Source organism: Octopus bimaculoides, chromosome 28 (genome assembly GCF_046866305.1).
Source record: "Octopus bimaculoides isolate indiv1 chromosome 28, ASM4686630v1, whole genome shotgun sequence".
NCBI lineage: Eukaryota > Metazoa > Mollusca > Cephalopoda > Octopoda > Octopodidae > Octopus > Octopus bimaculoides.
The window spans coordinates 10,119,638-10,139,922 of NC_142955.1; the positions used below are offsets into that span (position 1 = coordinate 10,119,638).

General features: G+C 36.6%; 2 protein-coding genes across 3 annotated transcripts; both read left to right on the forward strand.

The window, feature by feature from the left end:
* Window positions 1-2,213: 2,213 nt before the first annotated feature.
* Window positions 2,214-18,151, forward strand: LOC149130533 (uncharacterized). The gene is made up of 2 exons (XM_089343791.1): window positions 2,214-3,548; window positions 16,745-18,151. Exons 1-2 carry the CDS (start codon window positions 2,214-2,216, stop codon window positions 18,029-18,031), a joined length of 2,622 nt encoding a protein of 873 aa, XP_089199917.1. The 3' UTR covers window positions 18,032-18,151.
* On the forward strand, window positions 10,641-16,750 carry LOC106873531 (uncharacterized). 2 transcript variants are annotated; one of them, XM_014920922.3, is made up of 2 exons: window positions 10,644-11,879; window positions 15,993-16,750. In XM_014920922.3, coding segments are annotated over exons 1-2 (867 nt in total). In that variant the 5' UTR covers window positions 10,644-11,013; the 3' UTR covers window positions 15,994-16,750. The 2 variants fall into 2 exon arrangements, with proteins under 2 accessions (XP_089200307.1, XP_014776408.3); XM_089344181.1 differs by lacking the exon at window positions 15,993-16,750 and having other exon boundaries at window positions 10,641-15,946.
* Window positions 18,152-20,285: the final 2,134 nt, after the last annotated feature.

A 20,285-nucleotide genomic window follows, 5' to 3' on the forward strand; every position in this document is an offset into this window, starting at 1 on the left:
GTAAGCAAAACTATGATTAAAAATATGCTAGCCATGGCCAGCCAGTTTTTTGGCATAGTATTTGTAAGCATACATTCTCCATTGCATCAATCCATTTTTAAACGCTAGAGTATTATTGAAGGGACATTTGACTGCTGTTTCTGGTTGAATTAACAACCTGATGGACGCTTGCTAGTTGGTTTCAGCCAATTTCATTATAAAATTTTCTTCATCACTATACATTACAAAGTTTGTTTCTTTCTTTAGCAACGACTGAATAGCACAGTGACTTTGCCAAATCGTAATTGCTAGACTTACAAGAAATAGTTGCCACACCTAAATCATAGTAACTCTAACCACTTAGATAAGGAAACGATACATTTGATTATATAGTTATATGTCCCACTAAAAAGAGGAAATGGCCTAAGTTGGAATACTTTTGATTGCAGAATGTTCTCCAACTTATTCTAAAAGACATATAATATTCATCTTATATTATAAAGGGAAAGAAGAGGAAGAATCAAAATATATACCATGACTTGTATTTAGAAGAAGGGGTGGAGAATGAGTAAGTTATTGTTGAGAAAGAAATACAGTGCGAGGGAGAGATTGGACGGCAGATCGAGAAATTAATTTTTTGTAACTAAACACTTTAAAACTTCGGACACTGGTAGAATGTGTCATATAAAACCTTTTTTACTCTTAGTGGTGTTGAGGAAAGTTTCTATTTACGAAGTTATTTCGTGTTAAAGTTGTTGTGTTTCGGTAATTTCAACCAATCAATGACATGTATTCAGCTGAATAAAATAATTTTGTTCCTGATTAGTAAAAAGAATACTTGTTTTGCAAATTCTATTATTCAAGTCTTTATCAATTACTCTTACTCTTTCACTTGTTTCAGTCATTTGACTGCAGCCATGCTGGAGCACCACCTTTAGTCGAGCAAATCAACCCCAGGATTTATTCTTTGTAAGCCTAGTACTTATTCTATCGGTCTCTTTTGCCGAACCGCTAAGTTACAAGGATGTAAACACACCAGCATCGGTTGTCAAGTGATGTTGGTGGGACAAACACAGACACACGAACACACATATATATATACAAGCAAATAATTCAAAATAATGAAGTGTTCGTATGAGAGAGTGGTCTGCCTGTCCATCAATGAAGTGAAATGGAAGTGAAAATGATAGGAAAATGAAAAACTGAAACACAAATAATGAAGAGGTGTTTTACCTTTCAGTTGTTTTGTTAATTGGACTATGGCCATGCTGGAGCACTGCTTTGAAGGATTTTAGTTGCATCCACTCCAGTCTTTTTTTTTTTTTTCAGTTTGTTAGACTTCTAAGTTTGAGATAATGTCATTATAGATGCCAATTAGCATACCTCTGCATCTGTACTCTCCACCCTCAAATTTGTTGCCTTGTAACCTCCAGAAAAATGGATATTTTTGTATGAAATTTCCAACATGGTGTAGAATTTGTTGTGAAACAAATTTTTGAATGAATCGAGCCCCCACTGTACGTTTTCTTTTCAATCTGGTACTTGTTCTGTCAGTCACTTTTTGCTAAACCGCTAAGATTGAAAGACTTAAACAAACCAAAACTAGTTGTCAAGCAGTGATAGGGAACAAACACAAAGACGAAGACTCTCTCACATACATATGCACATATATAATGGGCTTTCACAGTTGCAATCTTCCGAATTCACTCCTAAGCCATTTGTTGGCTTAGGGCTATAGTAAAAGACATTTGCCCAAGTTGCTATGCAGTAGTACTGAAACTACACAGCCAAAAAAAAATGGTATAACCAAAAAATTAAAGGAACCCAAATCCAAATTGTTCAAATGGGCCACTTACTAATGCATTCCACTGCTTTTTGAACATTTTGTATTAATTATATTAATATTTTATTCCTTAAAGAGTATTTCTGTAAGTATTAAGGACTTGCAATAATCTATAATGAAAGCATTACATATACCAAAATTGTAGACTCTACATCTTTAGTTATGGAGAAAGCTCACAGTTGATGGAAATAAATGAAATACAAAAAAAATAAATAAACAAACCCCTGGTATACAGTGTTCTTCTTTTTGAAAAACCCACATATGAACTGCAAAAAGAAGAGCACTGTATACCAGATTAAGTGCCAAGAAGGGACTTGTGTGATTAACCCAGAGTCACATATTAATAAACAAACCAATATCTATATATTGTAGAGAGGAAACAAAAGATAATATGGAAAAGGAATTATGTGAGGACAGTGTTGAATACAAAATGCAGTTGAAAAGGGTTAATTTTCCTGATGATTCAAAGAAAGGGAAAGATAAAACATCTTACTTCTGTGATATCTGTGGTAAATCATTTTTGCATAATCAATGTTTAATCACTCACAAACGTATTCATACAGGAGAGAAACCATTTTGCTGTCATGTCTGTAGTAAATCATTCTCTCAAAGCAGCACTTTAAACAGTCACAAACTCATTCATACTGGAAAGAAACCATATAAATGTGACATCTGCGGAAATGCATTCTATGGAAGTAATGACTTAACTAAACACAAATGTATTGTTCATAGAGGAGAGAAACCATATCACTGTGATATTTGTGGTAAATCATTCTCTGGAAGCAGTGACTTAACAAAACACAACCGTATCCATACAGGTGAGAAACCATATCACTGTGATATCTGTGGTAGATCATTCTGTGGAAGTAGTGATGTAACAAGACACAAACGTATTCATACGGGGGAAAAACCATATCCCTGTTATATCTGTGGTAAATCATTCTTCCAAAATGGTGATTTAACTGCTCACAAACGTATTCATACAGGTGAGAAGCCATATCACTGTGATATCTGTGGTAGATCATTCTTGCAAAATCACCATTTAACTGAACACATAAGAAGTCATACTGGAGAGAAACCATATCATTGTGATGTTTGTGGGAAATCATTCCTTCGACGTGGTGATGTGACTATTCACAAACGCATCCATACAGGAGAGAAACCTTATTGCTGTGATATTTGTGGTAAATCATTCTCTATAAGCAGCGACTTAACTAAGCACAAACGTATTCACACGGGAGAGAAACCTTATTGCTGTGATATTTGTGGTAAATCATTCTCTATAAGCAGCGACTTAACTAAGCACAAACGTATTCACACGGGAGAGAAACCTTATTGCTGTGATATTTGTGGTAAATCATTCTCTATAAGCAGCGACTTAACTAAGCACAAACGTATTCACACAGGAGAGAAACCATATCACTGTGATATCTGTGGTAAATCATTCTCTGGAAGCAGTGACTTAACAAAACACAACCGTATCCATACAGGTGAGAAACCATATCACTGTGATATCTGTGGTAGATCATTCTGTGGAAGTAGTGATGTAACAAGACACAAACGTATTCATACGGGGGAAAAACCATATCCCTGTTATATCTGTGGTAAATCATTCTTCCAAAATGGTGATTTAACTGCTCACAAACGTATTCATACAGGTGAGAAGCCATATCACTGTGATATTTGTGATAAATCATTCTCTCAGAAAAGTAATTTAACTAGACATGTGTATAGTCATAAAGAACAGTAACTGTGTCATTGTTGAAGATAAGCTCCTGAGAAAGACAACACATGAAATGTACAGCTTCATTTTTGTTGATCAAATAATTTTTTGCCTTTTTCTTGTTAGTATATCTAATAATTTTCTTATTTTTTTATACTTGTGGAGTAATCTAGTAATTTTACCAACCCACAGTGAGAAATTATCATCAATATTTATAAATATTAATATTGATACAATTCTCTGCTTAGTGATTTTTGTTCACAAGAGTTTCTTGATCAAATTCATCTTTTCCTTTTTCATATTAGTATATCATGCAATTTTATGGATGATGCTTTACAATATTCATGAAATTTCTGTATACACCAACAGAAAAAACAACTCTTAATTTGATCAGCAAAATTTAATCCTTTAGCATTCAAACTGGCTGTATCTGGCCCAAATATTCTACCCATTTTATACTCAAACTGGCCAGAGCCAGCAACTCACACCTACCCTGCAATGTCATTCTAAAAACAAACAATTACATCCTTCACATGCTGAAGCTACAAGATAATACCAGATAAATTTTTTTTAATGTGAATAAATAAGGATTACTTATGACAAAGTAATCTGAATGCTAAAGGGTTAAGCAGTAGATGTCGCTGGGTTATGTTAAATACAAATGTCAAAACTCATTCTTTGAAAACATATTTTACTCAACCATTAATGTATTCACACAGGAAAGGTATACCAGTGTTGTATCAGGATCAATACTGTTTTATATAACTACCACTGTATATTAGTGCTATAACTTATGTCTATGATATTTTTAATAAAAGCATTCCTTCAGAATACTTATGTATACACCTTCTGACACACTTCCAGGATCAAGATACCATTGATTTATTTGATATTGTGCATCTGACCCATGCCAGCATAGGATATGAACACAAAAAGAGGGTGATGACGTGTGCATAAATAGGTGAGAAACATATTGTTGGAAGGTATAACATCCCTATACAATTACAGTTATCACTGTTAGAAATAATAAACAAAGTTCAGAATATTATATTCCATCATGTTATAATAAGTTATGTGGATGATATCTAACAAATATTTTCAATTTTTTATGCATTCTTTCAGGTGTCTTATGCATATTCCGGTTTCATCTCATCTCATCTTCACCCTCTTATACCTGAGAGGGTCGCAGGGGCAGAGTCCTCAAGCACTCTTTCCATCAGGTCTTGTCAGAAGGAATTATCTCCCATTGATTCTGCTTGATCCCCAAGCAAGATTAGCCAAGTTCATAAATGTTATGCAGTCATCTTGCTGGTGGTCCTGTTTGTTAGATTTGCCTGAAAAAACTTCTGCAGCAATTCTTTCCTGATACATTCTTACTACATGTATCTGGTATCAGAGCTGTGATCTCTAATCTCAACATTACTCCACAGACCCATCAGAGGAATCCCAACTTGGCCACTAGCATTTGTGATATTACTCTTTCAGTCATTAACCAAAATTCATTACCGTAAGGGCAGACATGAACATCGAATTGAAGATAGCAAGTTTGCTTTTTACTCCCACCTCCCTTTTAATGATCAAATTCTGAAGCTGGCACCTTATTGCTCAAACTCCTGCAATTCTTGCACTTGATTCAGTCTTCTGGCTCCCATCACTCCTGAAAACGACCCCAAGATACTTGAACTTCTCCACCGGCTTCAATGGACCTCCAGTCACATATACAATCTTCATGGCTCTGGTTTTCATTCCTGCTAGGCAGTACTCAACAGCAAACCTATCAAGTGCATGTTGGTGATTACTTTCCGACATTTTTAGTAGTGCCATGTCTACAAATTCCAGCCAACCAATACAACGCTCTCTGGTCTCAATACCATTTCTAACCTGGCTGTGCATGTCAATCCTGTCCGTAAATATTATGAAGAGTTCAACATCCACATTGAATGGTTGTGATTGGCTCCATTTATCCCAATACAAATACTAGGGCATTCGTATATTTCTATATCCCATCAAGGGAATGTCACTGATGTTTGTTTATATTTATATATATTTACCATGTCTTTTATCTGTGGCATGATTCCTGAATGTGAATTTGCAATTGTGTCAGTATCACTTTCAATTTAATATAAATGCAAATTGGATGGTATAATTTGTGAATCTTCATCAATGTTTTAAAGTTTATTTTGCACTTTGTCTGAACTGCATGCCTGTATACGTTTACATGTTTTACAATTAGGAAAGGAAGGAAAATAAAATTTGTTCATGAAGCTTTCAAAAGGAAATTCGATATTTTTAATTGAAGAAATTTGATTGATAACTATTTGCATGGATGCACTCATACTTTGAAAAGAAATATAAGATTTTTACACAATGCAAATTCCAGCAAAATCTTAGAGGAAATAGCACTAATGTGGGTTGGCTATGTTTATTTCACTGCATCTAGTTAGTGTTTTGTCATTTCAGCACTGAGGCCCAGAATCCTTAATTTTTACTTCATTATTTCCTCTTGGTGAATATTCTTCATAAGTCAGGGATTGAATGAAGTGGTTGAGAAATGTTTTGTAAAAGATATGGTGGTTGAGAAATATTTTAAGAAGGATATTGTTTTAATTGTATGTGGTAGATGAGAAATGTTACCACAACACTGGCATGAGACAGCACTACAGCATGTGTAGCTTTTGTGGTCTAGAATGTATTATTTTTCTATCTGAATAATGACAGTCTGTATTACAGCACCAATTGCCAAACTGTGGCTCTTTGATCATTAATATACATGGCTGATGGAATGTATTTAAGCTCAGATCTTTTTTATCACAATATTTAAATTAAATACAATTCAAGCTTTCCAATTATTTATTGGATATGAACTGATACCAGTATAGTGTTGTGGGAACAATGTTTCTTATTTTTGCAGGAAGGGAGAATGGCATTCCCCAACTATTTCAAATAAGACCAAATACATAATTGTAATGATTTTGTTAAAAAATATTCACCCTTGCTATTTTAGTATTGTGCTCTTTAACTTTCTCAGCATATTTCCCGTTCAAATTCTACCCAGGTAGATTCATATAATTGTATAAGAAAGAGTGTTATTAGCATGTAGAATGTTATTTTCATCACTCTCTTTCAAAACAAGCTCAAATGTGTCGCATACATTTGTAAATGACATTAAATACTCTTTACTTGTTTCAGTCATTTGACTGCGGCCATGCTGGAGCACCACCTTTTAGTCGAGCAAATCGACCCCAGGACTTATTCTTTGGAAGCCTAGTACTTATTCTATCGGTCTCTTTTGCCGAACTGCTAAGTTACGGGGGATGTAAACACACCACCATCAGTTGTCAAGCAATGTTGGGGGGACAAACACAGACACACAAACACATACATATATATATATAGATATATACGACGGGTTTCTTTCAGTTTCCGTCTACCAAATCCACTCACAAGGCATTGGTCGGCCCAAGGCTATAGTAGAAGGCACTTGCCCAAGATGCCAAGATGGGAAAATTTATTTGATGTCGCTACTGTTGTTTATTTTTCAGTACTTGTTTTGGTTTGCTTTACACAATGACCGTTGTTGCATTAACTAAGAACAATATTGACATAGGCGCAGGATTGGCTGTGTGGTAAGTAGCTTGCTTACCAACCACATAGTCCCAGGTTCAGTCCCACTGAATGGCACCTTGGGCAAATGTCTTCTACTGTAGCCTCGGGCCAACCAAAGCCTTGTAAGTAGATTTGGTAGACAGAAACTAAAAGAAGCCTGTCATATATATATATATGTATCTGTGTTTGTCCCCCACCACCATCGCTTGACAACTAATGTTGGTGTGTTTACATCCCCATAACTTAGCAGTTTGGCAAAAAAGACCGATAGAATAAGTACTAGGCTTACAAAGAATAAGTCCTGGGGTCAATTTGTTCAACTAAAAGCAGTGCTCCAGCATGGCCACAGTCAAATGACTGAAATAAATAAGCAGTAAGTATTGACTCAATAATTACTTTACTTGATGATGGATCCCTGACCGTTCATAGAGCAATGAATAACAACCAATTGTTAATGATAATGCTAGATCTGAGCGAGGCATTGTTCTTTAGTGCAAAGGGCAGGAATGGTAAGGAGGCAGAGGGTTACAGAATATCAGAAGACTGATGTTGTGGGTAAGAGGGTCAAACATTTGCATGCACAGAGAGAGGATGAAACTGGTTGCAGATAACTTTGCTACTCTAGCCTTGACTGCACTCTGGTCACATACATTAGCACAGCTTAGTACAAGCTGTTTGACCGTTCATACCTAGTAGATACACTTTGGATACTAGGTTTGTTTCAAAATCTCTGGGGAAAATTTGTGAAGGAAGACAGCATCACCAAGTTGTAAAAAACAAAGATATGAAGATGAAAGCAGAAATTTTAAGCCAGAGTGGGAGAGAAAAATACAGTGATTGGAGCCAGTTTAATTGTATTGAGGAATATTGTTCATGCTAAACGCCCATATTCTGATGGGGAATTTGTTCAAAAGAATATAGCTGCAATTGTTGCAGCATTTGATTCAAATAACATGAAACTTCAGTGACTAAAAGCTCAAACACCAGTTTCACACCACACTAAAGAATGCATACTCCTCAGATCAGGGAAAATGATTTTTGAAATTCCCTTGCATTCAACTGATGTACAAGACAACCCACAACCAGTGGCAGCTCATATATAGGCACTGCAGAACTGCAGCACCCGCTATTTCCACTCGATACTATCAAGTGGAAATGTTATCGATAACATTCAATGTAATGAGTCCTTTTTCTTTAATTCTTTCTTGTACATTGTATAATCCTTAAGCTTAATGTCAGTAGCTATCCCCTAGTTTATGAAAAAATAGAAAATCCTTGTATAGAACTGTGCACTTCACAGTTCCAGCGACACAGTGTTTGGCTGTTGTGCACATGCTCACATGTCTGAGATAGGAAGCTTCACACTAGGGAGAGACAGCACTGACGTTCATGCAGTGCTGATAAAAGGTAGTGTTTCTTTTTGACTCCACGTGTTGTGCTTAAAAACGCGTTTATATTCTTGAATGTGATTAAGTGTAGAATTAGATTATTATCCTAATTCCAGCTTCAGTGTTGCTGCCAGGATTTGAAAAATAGGGTACACCCACCCCTTTATTTTGTGATTTAGTGAGAATTTTTGAAAAACAAGGGAAATTCGTGGTGGTTTTCAGTGAACAAATTAAACACACTACCTGACAGTGGCTAAAACGTGAACCAATTAAGTTTATATATAAATATTCTTTTTATATGTTTGTTTCCTTTTACACAATATTAAAACAACAGCTAAAAATTTTCTGAAGCAGCACCCACCCTAATTTTATCTACAAGTTGCCACTGCCCACAACTGCCAGTTTTTTGTTTATATTTCTTCTGAGTTCATTGTAAAAGAAGAGATGTTGGATTTAGTGGAATTAAAAGAAACAACTTGTGGTATTGACACAAAAAATGTGCTTGAGAGTACCTTAACAAATGCTGGTACTCTACTGAATAAGCTAGGTCGGTGTTGCAGCAGATGGCGCACTTGTAATGACTGGGAAAAATGCAGGATTAATTGTGCTTATGAAAAGCGATCCTAGCTTTCCAGAGTTTCTCCCTGTTCATTGTATTATTCATTGTGAACCCCTTGTAGCCAGATTCTTCAAGTATGAAGATGCAATGAATTCTGTATTCACAATTGTGAATTTCGTGTTTAAATAGGAAAACCCACCAACAGTTCTGAAAATTTATTGAAGAACTGAAGCTTGTGAGTTGGTTATCGACCAGCGATATTTTGAGTAGGTTTGCGAATCTGTTGGAACCTATTATTACTTTTTTTAAAGAAAAACAAGAAAATTCTACCTTCAAATAGTAAGTGATGAACGTGCAACATTTGTTCATTACTGATATTATGAATCATCTATAAACTCGCGACTTGTCTCTGCAAGGGGAAGGATAAGATTATTTCTGATCTTACTGAGACAGTTTTAAGCTTTCAGAGAGACAAATTGTCAAGGAATTTCAGTCACTTTCCCAATTTCAGAATATGTAGGGCTTCATCTTTCTGATAAACATCACGAACATGTATGTCGTTTGTTTCTTCTCTTGTCTGTGTTTGCAGTTTTGTTTAAGTTTCGACTTCAGAATTAATTTTTAATAATGAGGAGAAACAAAGGCAGTCTAATAACTTGGATTTTAAAAAAAGGAATACAAAAATCTCAAACTTTGAGGATATTATAGGGGGTGGGATTTAAATGTGTGTAAAATTGTATGAGATATAGTCGAACACAAAATCGGAAAAAAAAAAATTGGAAAAAGATTAACACGGTGTTAAAAGCCGCGCTTCCATCTGAACTTCTCCCTTTTACTTTACTGGTTTCTGTCATTAGATAGTGGCCATGCTGGAGCACTGCCCTGAATGTGTTTGATCGATATCGCACGTCCGGAAATTTAAGCGAACTGCTTACCACAAGGTTTTCTGTCGAGCACACAGCCAAATCAATGGTAGCATGCGCGCATCTAGTGATTTGCATTGTAGCATCGACTACTCACGACCACCTATTTTTTGATCCACCCTAATTTTGTCAGGTCTAGTATATATTTGATCGATTCAAGATGCAGGACACAAACACGCACAAATGTAAACAAGAGTGTATATTTTCGTGACTTTCAGCTCTCAGACATCAGAACTTTATCGGATGTAGCTCTTACGTTAAGTAAGTTTGGCCACCCTTGCTTATAGCATCTCTTGATTTTAAGTGGGACATGGTATAAATAATATAACAATAATGCCAGAGTACAAGGCAAGCATCGAACGATCAGTTGTTACGGTCCGAAATAAAAAGCGGAAGTGATATCCAAAAGTAAACAAAGAACCTGCGCGTGGATCCGTGAAATGGTTTTGGCGCCAGGAGCAGCAGGTTCGTACTTGTTTATTCTGTTCAAGTTTCCTTGATGCAACCGAAAGTAGGAAGCTGTTATTCGAGGTAAGACTAAAATATATTCTACTGTAAACAATTTCGGAGAATAACGAGTAAAATATATCAGGAAATGTGAGAATCACTAGTGAAATGATAAGTCCGTTTGATGTTGTGTGACACAGGTAGCGAACCTGCAATGAGTGCAAGATAAGGTGGACATTTTATGGCAAGTATATCTAGGAGGAAATGAATAATATTGCTAATTTCATGCGACCTTGGTGTGTAAAAAGAGTAAGTGAAGTAGCAACCGAGGTACTATTTCAGAAGAGTGGTCCCGGTGCGCGCACTCGTTCTTCCGCTCTAGGTAGTCGTGAGTAGTCGATGCTACAATGCAAATCGCTAAATGCGCACATGTTACCATTGATTTGGCTGTGCACTGAGCGGGAAAAATCATTTCTACGGAAAGCCTTGTGGTTAGCAGTTCGCTTAAATTTCTGGACGTACGATATTGGTCATTGATTTTAAAAATGATTTACAATATATTACCATATATTGAAGATTACGATGCGGCATATTCATTTCTGAAGGAGAAGAAAGTTCTAAACAGTGTTGCTCCCCAATGTTCAATTTGCCAGAAGGAAATGACATTGATAAAGCAGAAGGAAGGGAAGATATTTCGTTGTCCCAAACATAAAGCTATAAAAGAGTCCATTAAGAAGTTTTCGTTTCTGGAAAATTCGAAATTGCGACTACAGGACTTTATTCTTCTCAGTTATCTCTGGTCCCAAAATATAGCCGTACATCCATCGTCCGAGATGACCGGTCTTTCAAAATCTACTGTTGTTCAATGGTATCAGTACATGAGGGACATTACAAGCAATTATCTTGTGCGTAACCCCTACCAAATTGGTGGACTTGGGCACATCGTTGAAATAGACGAACCTAAGATGTGCAAGCAAAAGTGCAATAGAGGGAGAACGTCACAGGAGAGGTGGGTTTTTGGAGGATGGGACAGAAAAGACAAAAAAGGGTTTTTAGTCTTTGTACCTGACCATTCTTCTGAAACTCTTCTACCACTTTTTAGAAGATATATCAAACCAGGGACGATTATATATTCGAATTGTTGGAGTGCGTACAACGGGATTAGTGAAATAGATGTGACACCAAAATACACTCATTTCAAAGTGAACCAAACCGAAAACTTTGTCGATCCTAATGTTCATACCGATTCGGTGAAATGCTATTGGAAAAACGCAAAACGACATTTTAAGCATATGATGGGGGAACAAACAGACATGATTGAATCATATTTGGACGAATTTCTTTGGCGGGAACAATATGGCAAAACTGGAAATGAATGTTTTGAAAACATTTTCAAACATCTTTCAGAATGGTTCGCATTCAAGTAACATTTTATTTTATTGTTTGGTGGAAGATTTTATTCAATTGTGCCAAGAGTATACAATCTAATGTTGCGTGTCCATTTCTTTGTCCATATAACACATATTTTCTTTTGCATTTTGAACATTATACACTGCATTCTTCCAATATTAATTGACGACTCTCGGCATTTTCGAACGAATTGCAAGAACTGTGTGATATTCAATTTCTTTATTTGTTATGAAAGCAAAAACATATTTCCTGAAATTGCAAATTATTTAAAATATAAAAATATAATTTTCAACAGAGAGAATTTATCAAAATAGAAAACAAATGAAGTTTGAAGTTTAAAAATAATAGGATCGACCACTCACGACTAGCTAGCGCGGACGCGAGTACCCTTATACTCTGTGTTGTGTTTTCAAACGCATGGATATAGGTGTCGAATTTGTTCCAATAACTTTCGAGTAATAGATAGATAGATAGAGAGACAGACAGACAGACATATAGCTCGCTCCGGCCAGTCATGGTATTAGCTGTCAGTAGCCAAAGAATCGACAGGCCAGCAACAGACAGATACTTCACTAGCAGTGAGCACTTTCACTTCTGACAGCTAATCTTCGGCTAATCTTTCAGCTAATCTTCGGTAGTTTTCGTCGCCTTTTTCTAGAGAGGATAAGGCATAGAGCAAGGTGGGACTGGGGAAAGGCAACAAAAACTGCCGGTGATTGCCACTGTTTAAAAAAGCCATTACATACTGTTTAAAAAAAATCATTGGATGCTGTTTTTTTTAAAAAAAACATAAAAAGTGTGTCAAGTTACCATAACAGCTTTTATTTACTTTGTTTTAAAAAATTACTTGCGGGACAGCGGCTAAAAAACTTCCCTAACCCTAATTTATATACACAACTGGTACACGTGTGCTAATTACCCACATTAACTTATGTAGGTTGAACTTAGTAAAATGGTGGAGGAAATAAAAAACCTAGTTTCTTGCAATATACACCAATTCATACATTTAAAGCAAAATTTTTTCAGGGGCTCTTGAAATACTGTTGTGAACCCCCACCCTTCAAATCTTATATGGACCCGAGTTGGGAACCACTGATGTAGGGTGATATAAATGTATAATTGACTGGTCTTAGTGTTTAATAGAAGTGGAGGTGCAATGGCCCAGTGGTTAGGGCAGCGGACTCACGGTTATAGGATCGCCAACAACAGCAATAGTGTTTAATAGAGGCACTTCTACTTAGGCTATTTAGCCTGCTAGAAATAACTGCCAAATATCTCTGAAATCAAGCTGTACTATCTTAAAGAAATCATTTATTGGACAACATTATTGCTGATATACAAAAAGCTAGGCTGGTCATGATTGGAACGCCTTTCACCCATATTTCTGTTTGACCAGGACTGATCTTGGACTAAACAACTAAGTTTACTCCAAACTATAAAAGGAAGGCCTCTCTAGAGTCGCTTAACTTACTAGAAATAGCAGCCAAGTGATCCTGAAGTCGTGCCTCTTAAGTGAACAGTATTTTTCTTTGTTTATAAAATTATATATTGATTGGATGGCTACTGCTGGACTGCCTTTATCTTATTTTTGTAATTGTGCATATACACACTCTAAGTAAGTAGCAGCATATGAAGAGAAACGAAGTCCATTTTGTGTTTGTGTTTCTCATTTTCCTTACAGATGTGGTTGGGTGGTTAAGAAGTTTGCTTCCCAACCATATGGTTTAGGGTTCAGTCCCACTGTGTGGCGTCTTGGGCTAGTGTCAGCTCTGTAGCCTTGTGAGTGTATTTAGTAAACAGAAACTGAATGAAGCCTGTTGTCATCATCATCCTCATTTAACTGCTGTTCTCCATGTTGGGTTGGGTTCAACAGTTTGACCAGAGCTGGTAAGGTCAAGGGTCACACAGGCTCCATTATCTGGTATGGTTTCTATGGCTGGACACCCTTCCTAATGCCATCCACTCCACAGAGTTTACTGGGTGCTTTTTATGTGGCACCAGCACCAAGATCAATTCTGCTGTGGCAGATGGGTCTTCTTGAGTACAGCAATGCACCAGGTATCTCGGTCCTTAATCATCTCCTTTGTAAGGCTCACTGTCTTCAGATCAGACTTCTATACTTCAGTGTGTGTGTGTGTATAGATCATCATCATCGTTTAAGATCTGCTTTCCATGCTAGCATGGGTTGGACGATTTGACTGAGGACTGGTGCAACCAGATGGCTACACCAGGCTCTAATCTGATTTGGCAGAGTTTCTACAGCTGGATGCCCTTCCTAACGCCAACCACTCCGAGAGTGTAGTGGGTGCTTTTACGTGCCACCGGCACGAAGGCCAGTCAGGCAGTACTGGCAACGGCCACGCTCATATTTTTTTTTCTTTTACATGTTTCAATCATTTGATTGCAGCCATGCTGGAGCACCACCTTTAGTCAAACAAATTAACCCCGGGACTTATTCTTTGTAAGCCTAGTACTTATTCTACCAGTTTCTTTTACCGAAGGGGACGTAAACACATCAACATCAGTTGTCAAGTGGCGGTGGGGACATAAGCACAGACAAAAATACATACACACACACACTTATATATGACTGGCTTCTTTCAGTTTCCGTCTATCAAATCTACTCACAAGGTTTTGGTCAGCCCAAGGCTATAGTAGAAGACACTTGCACAAGGTGCCACGCTGTGGGACTGAACCCGGAATTATGTAGTTGGGAAGCAAGCTTCCTGCCACCTTTGTGCCTATCTATATCTATATATATATGCATAAAAGCACCCAGTAATATATATATATATATATATATATATATATATATATATATATACTAGGCTGCCCATGACCTGCTGGGTCACCAATAGTTCAAAGTACCCGAAAAAAACTGCGTATTTCAGAAAATCATGGTCTGATTCACACAAGACCTGTTTTATTCCATTTGTATTCACAGTTCAATGGTACCTTACTTTCAAAGCATTTTCCCATTATGTACTGGTTTGGCTGTATTAAATTACAGACAAGCACACAAGCAAGCAAGGACAGTTTTAGTAGTAGTAGTATATATAATACAAAGAATATATATGCATGTATACACACGTATATGTACATACTTACATCTACATGTGTATATAGATGCATATCAGGGTACAGGACGTTAAGACAATGAACTACAGACAACAACGAACACATAGGAAAACAGATAGCCACTTGGAATAAATCCTTCATCAGCTGCCTCTATTCTAACTAGACGTTTCGTAGATAAGGCAGTGTATATATATATTTATATATATAACATCACAATTGGTTCCAGTTGACTGGTTGTAAGTCAGCCTATAGGCCTACATAGCTCTGTTCTATATTTTTACATTCTTAAGGGGCATTCTCAGGCAAAAGTCAAACCATTCTGTATTACACTGTTATATTGATGTTAGTCAAAAATTTTGGTGTCTCAAGCGGTCAGCTTATAAACATATACAAGGTTTCCTTGATGTCTCAAGATATTCATCCAACACTTGGGATAACCAGTGGTGATCAATAACCAAACTTAGGGGAAGCATTTGTTAGCTGACTCCACCCATAGACAGGTTAATTTCTAAGAAATTAAACCCATTCGATTTCAACTGGACTATTTATTATTGCTCCTGGGAGCTGGTGTGCCAATCATCATAAAGTCAATTGGTTATAAGTCAACAACGACCTGTATATATATATGTTTGTGTGTGTGTGTGTTTTACTGTCTCCTTACCATAACATCATGTGGTAATTGTAAATGAGTGTCTCTGTCATGCAAGTAGTGCCCTTCATATCCACTTTTCCATGAAAACATGTCTGATCCTGAGAAAATAGTACTTTACTTGGTGACTGGAAGTGCATCTGGCTGCAGAAAGTCTGCTTCAATACATTCTAACTCATGCAAGTATGAAAAAGTCTGAAAGAGAATTTATAGTTTACAAATAAGTTGGTTTCACACAATTTTGATAACAAATTTAAAAAATGATATTCAGTTGTTCAGATTAATATTTATTTCAACAGTTTATTGTCCTAGAAATGTAGTAAAATATTCTTGTATCTCTACTGTTTGTGTTTGTTCTATATCTTACATTGTTATTTATTATTTCAGATTATCCAGTGACTGGTATCAAAGACTTATATCAGATGTATTATGAATATTCATCATCTGTTGAAGACCAAAGGAAAATGTTACATATTTTACTTACATAAAACATGTGTTGATTGTTAATCAGATCAAAATTTACTTGAGTATATTCTATAATTTCTAAAATTGGTCTATGGCAAATCCTCTTGCAACTGAAATAGCAATGTTTTTCTTCTACATTGTCTGGAATATTTCTAGAAGATGATTTTGTATTCTATTTAACCCTTTAGCAACAAGATTACTCTGTCAAATGTAATTACTCATTTATTCCTGCATTATCCTGTAACCTTGAGGTTTCGATGATGTGATTGTTTATATTCAAAATGACATTCTAGTGGGAGGTGTGAGATACCAGATCTGGCCAGTTTGATCATAAAGCAAGGAGAATATTTTGGCTGGATATGGCCAGTTTAGATGCTAAAGGGTGAAACTTGGACGAATTTACAAAGGTGTTTGCAACATTTTGTGATGTCAACAGAGATCGCAATTGATGGAAATATAACAGTTGAAATATTTATGAATAATAAACTATAAGGAAGGCAGAAAAGAAAAGTGTACCTATGATGTGATAAGGAAAAAATAATGAAAACCTAAATTATGTAAGAACTTTTAACGTTTCAATTTTCCAGAAGAGATGTCAAAAGTGAAAAGCAAATCATCACGTTGTTAGGATATCTGTAAAAATGTTGTCATCTCTTGAATCTGACTTTATTAAGCACAAACGTATTCATACAGGAAAGAAGGCATACCACTGTGATATATGTGGCAAATCATTCTCTCAAAATAAAAACTTGACTACACACAAACATATTCATACAGGAAAGAAACCATATCATTGTGACATTTGTGGTAAATCATTCTCTCAAAACGGATATGTAGCTATTCACAAACGTGTTCATACAGGAGAGAAGCCCTACCAGTGTGACACCTGTGGTAAATCATTCTCAGAAAATGGAGTCTTAACTAAGCACAAACGTATTCATACAGGAGAGAAACCATATCAGTGTGATGTCTGTGGTAAATCATTCTCTGAAAATGGAATTTTAAGTAAGCACAAACGTATTCACACTGTAGAAAAGCCATATTATTGTGATATTTGTGGTAAATCATTCCCACAAAATAGTGGACTAACAGTTCACAGACGTATTCATACAGGTGAAAGACCGTATCACTGTGATGTCTGTGGTAAGTCATTCTCTAGAAGTAGTGACTTACCTAAACATATGCGCGTTCATACCGGAGAGAGGCCATTTCATTGTGATATCTGTGGTAAATCATTCTCTCAAACTGGCATCTTGTCTAAACACAAACGTTCTCATACTGGAGAGAAACCATATCAGTGTGACATCTGTGGCAGTTCATTCTCTTGTGGATATACCTTAACTAGACACAAACGTATTCATAAAGGAGTGAAACCACATCACTGTGATATCTGTGGTACATCGTTTTCCCAAACGTATAACTTAGCTACTCACAAGCGTATTCATACAGGAGAGAAACCATATCACTGTAATATCTGTGGTAAGTCATTCTCTCAGTGTAGTGTACTGACAACTCACAAGCGTATTCATACAGGAGAAAAGCCATACCAGTGTTCTCTCTGTAGTGAATCATTCTCTGGAAATAGTGACTTAGCAAGACACAAGCTTATTCATACTGGAGAGAAACCATATCACTGTGATGCTTGTGATAAATCATTCTCTTATAGTCATTCCTTAACTGCACATAAACATATTCATACAGGAGAGAAGCCATATTGCTGTGATATCTGTGGTAAATCATTCTCTCAGATATATGCCTTAACTGCTCACAATCGTGTTCATACAGGAGAGAAACCATATAAGTGTGATATCTGCAATAAATCATTCTCTGAAGCTGGGCACTTAAATAGACATAAACGTATTCATACAGGAGAGAAGCCATATCACTGTGATGTCTGTGGTAGATCATTTTCTCAAAAATGTCACTTAACCAGACATGTGACTATTCATACTAAATCATAATTGTGTTAATAACAAGTTTGAATCTTTTTACTCACTTCTTAACCCTTTTGTTCCCAAATTCCTGTTAAAACACACTACCTTTGTTTTAATAAATTCTTTGAAAGAATATTATATCTTTTATAACAGTGTTATGTCTATCTCCCTATACTATATTTTTAATATAAATATTCTCGTAAAATACTCCAATATTCAATCTGGCATATTTCCACAAGGAAGAAACAATACTATTGATTTACTCATTTTTGAGCAAATAATGAGAAATGTATTCTCATAAATTATATATATATATATATGATGATGATGATGATGATCTTTTCTCCCGCCATGCCTCTGTCTACCCCTCCATCCTCTCTCTCCCCCTTCGTAGTTTTTCCTTTAAGGTCTTCAGGTTCTGGCTATATATAAATGAGAAACCCATTCTAAATTATCTAGCTGACGTACTATGACGAAATACCCAAGATGCAGATAAGATAGAGATTTTTATTTATTTACGGCCTCAAACATCTCAATACCTTGCGCTTTCTTGTTTCTCTCCATGAAATTCAATTGAATTCAGTTGTTGTCTTAAATTCATGCTTATTCATTTTCTAAGCTTCCTAAATTCATGCTACGTTATATTCTAATCACCCAGAATTCATTGCTCTTTTAAAAAAATTACGATTTATGCATTGTTGTCTCTCAAATATTTAAAATCTACAATTAAGAGCCCTCTCTACTCGCTGGCGGTACCTACCCACCACCACTACCCATTTTCCTTTATTCAAAAATTCTTATCGCTCCTTAAAATTATGGCTTTTAAGTGTTGATTTCTCAGCCCAAGAATTACAGCGTGATGTGCTGCTTGACTGGTCCCCCCTCTCCCTCTCTCTCTCTCTCTCTCTCTTTATATATATATATGATGATGATGATGATGATCTTTTCTCCCGCCATGCCTCTGTCTACCCCTCCATCCTCTCTCTCCCCCTTCGTAGTTTTTCCTTTAAGGTCTTCAGGTTCTGGCTATATATAAATGAGAAACCCATTCTAAATTATCTAGCTGACGTACTACGACGAAATACCCAAGATGCAGATAAGATAGAGATTTTTATTTATTTACGGCCTCAAACATCTCAATTTCTCTCCATGAAATTCAATTGAATTCAGTTGTTGTCTTAAATTCATGCTTATTCATTTTCTAAGCTTCCTAAATTCATGCTACGTTATATTCTAATCACCCAGAATTCATTGCTCTTTTAAAAAAATTACGATTTATGCATTGTTGTCTCTCAAATATTTAAAATCTACAATTAAGAGCCCTCTCTACTCGCTGGCGGTACCTACCCACCACCACTACCCATTTTCCTTTATTCAAAAATTCTTATCGCTCCTTAAAATTATGGCTTTTAAGTGTTGATTTCTCAGCCCAAGAATTACAGCGTGATGTGCTGCTTGACTGGTCCCCCCTCTCCCTCTCTCTCTCTCTCTCTCTCTTTATATATATATATGATGATGATGATGATGATCTTTTCTCCCGCCATGCCTCTGTCTACCCCTCCATCCTCTCTCTCCCCCTTCGTAGTTTTTCCTTTAAGGTCTTCAGGTTCTGGCTATATATAAATGAGAAACCCATTCTAAATTATCTAGCTGACGTACTACGACGAAATACCCAAGATGCAGATAAGATAGAGATTTTTATTTATTTACGGCCTCAAACATCTCAATTTCTCTCCATGAAATTCAATTGAATTCAGTTGTTGTCTTAAATTCATGCTTATTCATTTTCTAAGCTTCCTAAATTCATGCTACGTTATATTCTAATCACCCAGAATTCATTGCTCTTTTAAAAAAATTACGATTTATGCATTGTTGTCTCTCAAATATTTAAAATCTACAATTAAGAGCCCTCTCTACTCGCTGGCGGTAACCCGCCCTCCCACCCCCTCCACCGGAAGTTCATTCGTCTGTCATTCCTCTGTCATCCCACCCCCTCCACCGGAAGTTTCATTCCTGTCATCCCACCCCCTCCACCGGAAGTTCATTCCTCTGCCATCCCACCCCCTCCACCGGAAGTTCATTCCTCTGTCATCCCACCCCCTCCACCGGAAGTTCATTCCTCTGCCACCCCCCCTCCACCGGAAGTTCATTCCTCTGTCATCCCACCCCTCCACCGGAAGTTCATTCCTCTGTCATCCCACCCCCTCCACCGGAAGTTCATTCCTCTGTCATCGCACCCCCTCCACCGGAAGTTCATTCCTCTGCCATCCCACCCCCTCCA